We start from the raw sequence: 4,858 nt of genomic DNA on the forward strand, positions 1-4,858 counted from the left end.
CACTTGTCGTAAGTTTGGTCAAATGAAAGTTGGCTCGATCAGGAAGAAGAGCTTTTTAACGTAAAAAGTGTCCACGAAGTGATTTTTTTACGATCACTCATTATCAACTTATTTAACTGTAGAGTGTGATAATAAAAGAAACAAACTAATCGGTTTTAATGGGGATTGTAGTTAAACTTTGACAAAACTAAAGACTATGATGGATGTGAATAAAGAGTTTTTAATAACTGAACTAACTTGCACTCATAACTTTTTAATAATCTAATTGTTTTAGTTTTACACTGTAATTGCTATAGTACGTATTTGATAAATAAAAATTGAAATAAGGAATATCTATATTCGACTGGTTATATTAAGTTCCGTAGTAGTGGCTGATGCATGTAACTGGCTTATCGCTTAGAATGAATGATGTTAAGTTAAACATTCCAAACTATAAGTGTTGTGATCTTACGAAGCACGATACATTAACTTACTCCTGTAGAATGCTTGTGTATATTTTTATAACATTAAAGATTGCCAGAAGTTGCTTAAATATGTTTTCTTCTATTTCAGGCCCAATGATTCTTAACATGAAAATTTCAGTAATTTAGGTTTCATTTTAAGCAGTTGTGCCAAATTGTTGTCACTTTTTTATTGTTGAATGGTTGTGGGGTGTAAAGGTCACTAAATACAACTATATAAAAATAATTTAAGCAACAAGTGCTCGCTATTTACCAAGCAGTCCAGGAGAATAATTATTTCCAACTAAAGGCCTAGATTTAACAGTATGAGAGTCGGAGGAGTATGTGTTATCAGATGTATTAAGTTTTGCTGAACAACTGCTCATGTACGATTTTTTAAATTTCAATGATCATTTATAAGTTTCAGTTGAGATGCAAAATTTACATATGTGCATATCTAGTTTGCCACTTGCTTTGACAAATTAGTCTTACGTACACACTCACAAAATTTGTCATAGTGGTTGAAATTGATTTTTTTGGCAGTTGACAGAGGATACCGAGTGGTTGACACCCCTCCTGGTATGAATTTGTCTAACGCAACATTAGGGAAAAAGATCGATGAGGAATGTCGATGAAAGTTGTACTTGAGTTACCTTTAGCCCTGAATTTTTCTACATTCCCATTCCTATGATAAGGATGAAATTGATGTTATGCCCCGAAGAGAAGGGTATTATCAAAGTTCGAAGGCTATTCTTGTAACCACCTAAAAGTGATAATTTAGGGTTGATTTTGAGATGTACAAACACAATTAGTGTAAATGTGACGTAGATAGGATAAATAAATATTTATATATATATATATTATATATATATAATAAAAGTATATTTATATGTATATCTCGGCGCAATAGTTAGCTGTAAGATGCAGCAGGCTATTTCGACTTGATTTATGTACGTAGGTTAAGGCAAAAGAATCAATGTACAGATTTTAATGAAATGTAAATAAAACCAAATATCGGACGCAAGTACCCAAAGCTACTATAAAATAGGTTTTGTAAGTGTAAGTTATAAATGGAGCTTTGAAAAAAAATCGAAAAATAAGTGATAAAAACATAAATCTAACGTGATACTCTAGAAATTTTATATACTTATTTCAACAGAGGGCAAATTTTGATACCAAATATAGAAATACGACCCGAAAATTAGAATTACCATTACATAGGTATTTTTAGAGAAATATTGTGACAAATTACAATTGAATACATGGTTAAGATTTAGAAGGGAAAAGGAATGGCCTATAATTTAGGGGGAGGCTACGTTAGAGGTCGAGGTAACTCACATTTTCCTTATATATTATATCGGCATTGTAATGTTGTCGATGCATGCCCACAACCGTTGTAAGTTATGGCAAACATATTATTAGAGTAGTAAAAACCATATCTAGGGATATAATCACACACTTAGGAATAATTAAAAATTAGCAAATATATCATTTAAAGTGGGTTGTACATGAACTACAAATATTGAAGTTGGGATCAAATATTAGAAAATCCTTTCCTTTCTAATTACCTGGCAGCTAATCAAATGGTCTTGTGATTTTAATCTATCCATTTACCAATAGAAAAAGTATACGATAATATCATATCAGAATATTCTTTATTATCCTCCACATCATCTCAGATTGTTCCGAAATTATATTGTAATTCCTTTAAACGCAAATAGAAATATTAAGTAATGCAGGTAAATAGCTTTAGAGGATTTAGGGCAAGTTCACGCAAAATCCATGTATTCAATTCTAGTTTAAGGTTCGTCGGCAAGGGGAAATAGTGCAATATTTTGAAGTTGTTGGGTTTCTTTGGCAACTGAAAATAAATATGGGAATTCCGCTAAATTACCAGTCACATAACTTTATTACTTTAAGTCCGTACCAACCATTTACTGAGTAGCACAAAAATTATGGGACAGGTGATAAGAAGGAATACCTTGTATATAATAATGTTGTTATCTTGGGAAGTTTGCTAGAAGCGATCTAAAGGCTAATTTTGAAATATTCAGTTAACAATCAGGCATTTCAGCAAACTTCTTCAATGATAAAGTTGTAATCAAATGGCTTGGCATTGTTGGCTTCGGAGTATAATTTAACGTAATAATTTGGCTGACCCTCTTGAATGGTTATAATTGATAACTTCCGACTAATTAATTAAGTTTTCCTTAAGTTGACCGTTAATATAAATGTCAAGTCACTTGATATGTTAACCATTTAGTTAAATTAAATTAATATTGTCCCATTTCACGTCAATTGCCCTATATCTGAGTTATTATTGACATGTTCGTTTTTCTCGATGTTTGTATCCAAATGTCAATTGCACCACATATGTCCGTTGTACTAAACAGGAAACATCAAGAAAACCCTCCTTGACGTTCCATACAGGTAAATAATCACGGAACGATGTTTTCAGTGAAATGATGATAACAACTGAGATATAGTGGTGTATCTATTACAAAATGGGATATATATAAGTTAGCTCTTGAAGAAAAATGTATTTGCACGCTTACCCAAATAGCACGATTATACATATATGACGACTGTATAAATGTTAATTGTAAAAGGATCACTAAAATGAAAATAAAATATACCACAACCAATATCGCGTATTTTTTTGAAACGCAATAATAAATTAGGTCAAAAAAATTATAACGGATATTGAAAAACATGTGGAAAATTACGGGGCACAAACGAAAAAGACCTATTTTTTAATTTTCTTCAATGTAGTAAATCGATATTATATAAAGCTTGTGGTGTTGTAGCTGTTCTTAGTTTGAAGATGGCGTTAGCTCGAAACTCGATACTTTGGTTTAGAACTTCGTTCAAAGATTTCCATAACAAAATATAATCTGACGCTTATGTGCCCTTTGAGAGGTAATCACAAAGGAAACTAGAATTAATTATACTAAAAGACGGTGTATATTCAGGTGCAATACAGTTTAATTAGAGGAAATGGAACTTGAAACTTAGCAGCCCGAATTTAACGGATTCTATTATCCTTTGGGAACGGTGAATTGAATATTGGACGCTGGCGACTTGTATGCTGCATACTGCTCGTGACCTGGCTTTAATGTATAGTGCCGGGCACTCAGGTGGCAGATAATCCAGGTGTCGTCATGGACGTCATCTGAATATAAGAATTCTTAAGCATTTATTTTTAATGTCTCTGAATTTCAGTGAACTATTTTCAATATGTAAAAAAGTCAGTTTTAAAATTTCAATCCGTCACAATTTAGCTTTTGACGAGAACTTTTTCATATTTAAATAACTTGAGATAGTTTAACTTTCTCTTATGTGTATTTAAAAGCCCCAACTTACATAACGACTATGCTTTGCATAAGGACTTCTGTGAGGTAAACTGCAGTTTAAATGGAAAGTTTCTTATATGGATTATAAAAATTCAAACCGCAACGACCCTTCCGAGCACCATTTTGACATTCTTGACATTATAAATGTGATCTCTTCCTTTATATTTAAATAATTACTCCCAAAGGCAAAATATAACAGTATGGTTTTAATATCGGAAAATTAATTTGTTTTCAGACTGGTTAAGTAGTCCATATCTGTGAAAAATAGCAGAAGTTTAAAATTTTTTAAGAGCTGTTTTTCGCTTTAATCTACTAATATAAATCTTATACTAAGCGTGGATGCTTGAATTAGGGTTTTTAAGCCTCGAGAGTGTAATTTGAGTCATTTTTTATGTTAGTGACCTCATTTCCCAGAAACTAAGAGAGGTATTATAAATTGATTTGCACAGGCTTGTGAACTTCGACAAGACAATTGATTTGAGCTCTACGTTTTAATACAACTACAAATTTGTAAGAAACAGTTGATAAAAATTTTAAGTTCTCATAACTTACACGCTCCTCACTGATTGTTACATACATCACGACTCATACACTGTATTGAATTTGAATGCAGAAATTAAGATCCGAGGAAGCAGAAATGCATTTCAAGATGTTTTTATTTCAAATCAATTTATAAATAATAAAAATCTGTATTAAAATGATTCCATATTAAAAAAAAGGTATGTTAGAGCTTTGTTTATGCAGGATTATACAACAAGATAGGAAAAGTTCAAAAATATTTGTTAGTTTGAGCTTTGTTTTCAAAGGCAACGCTTAGAGTCTCAGGTTCTAGGGATTTCTGAGATATCGGTTGTTCAAAATTTTGAAGGTTACTACAAGCATTGAAGCGTTGTAAATTGGAAAGTCATCAAATTTCTGAGGTGCTATTTTCGTGTTAAAAACTAAAAGACATGTGAAATCGATTTTTCCAAATTTATACAATTTATCGGGCCATTTATCTCAGTTGTTTTTTGTCGTTAAATTCCCGAAATATCGGCACTCAAAAAGTAACAAAAACACCACTAA

General features: G+C 31.7%; 1 protein-coding gene across 8 annotated transcripts in view; it reads left to right on the forward strand.

The window, feature by feature from the left end:
- LOC136350713 (cytotoxic granule associated RNA binding protein TIA1) overlaps positions 1-3,085 on the forward strand; it is a 119,430-nt gene extending 116,345 nt beyond the window's left edge. For 7 of the 8 annotated variants that reach the window (XM_066302722.1, XM_066302726.1, XM_066302723.1 and 4 more), the window contains one exon: positions 984-3,085. In XM_066302722.1, coding sequence (XP_066158819.1) covers positions 984-1,025 — 42 coding nt within the window. In that variant the 3' untranslated portion in view covers positions 1,026-3,085. Of the gene's footprint in view, positions 1-552 lie in introns of all 8 variants that reach the window. The other variant, XM_066302725.1, reaches the window with a different exon arrangement.
- Positions 3,086-4,858: the final 1,773 nt, after the last annotated feature.

The sequence above is a fragment of the Euwallacea fornicatus genome, chromosome 3, assembly GCF_040115645.1.
Source record: "Euwallacea fornicatus isolate EFF26 chromosome 3, ASM4011564v1, whole genome shotgun sequence".
NCBI lineage: Eukaryota > Metazoa > Arthropoda > Insecta > Coleoptera > Curculionidae > Euwallacea > Euwallacea fornicatus.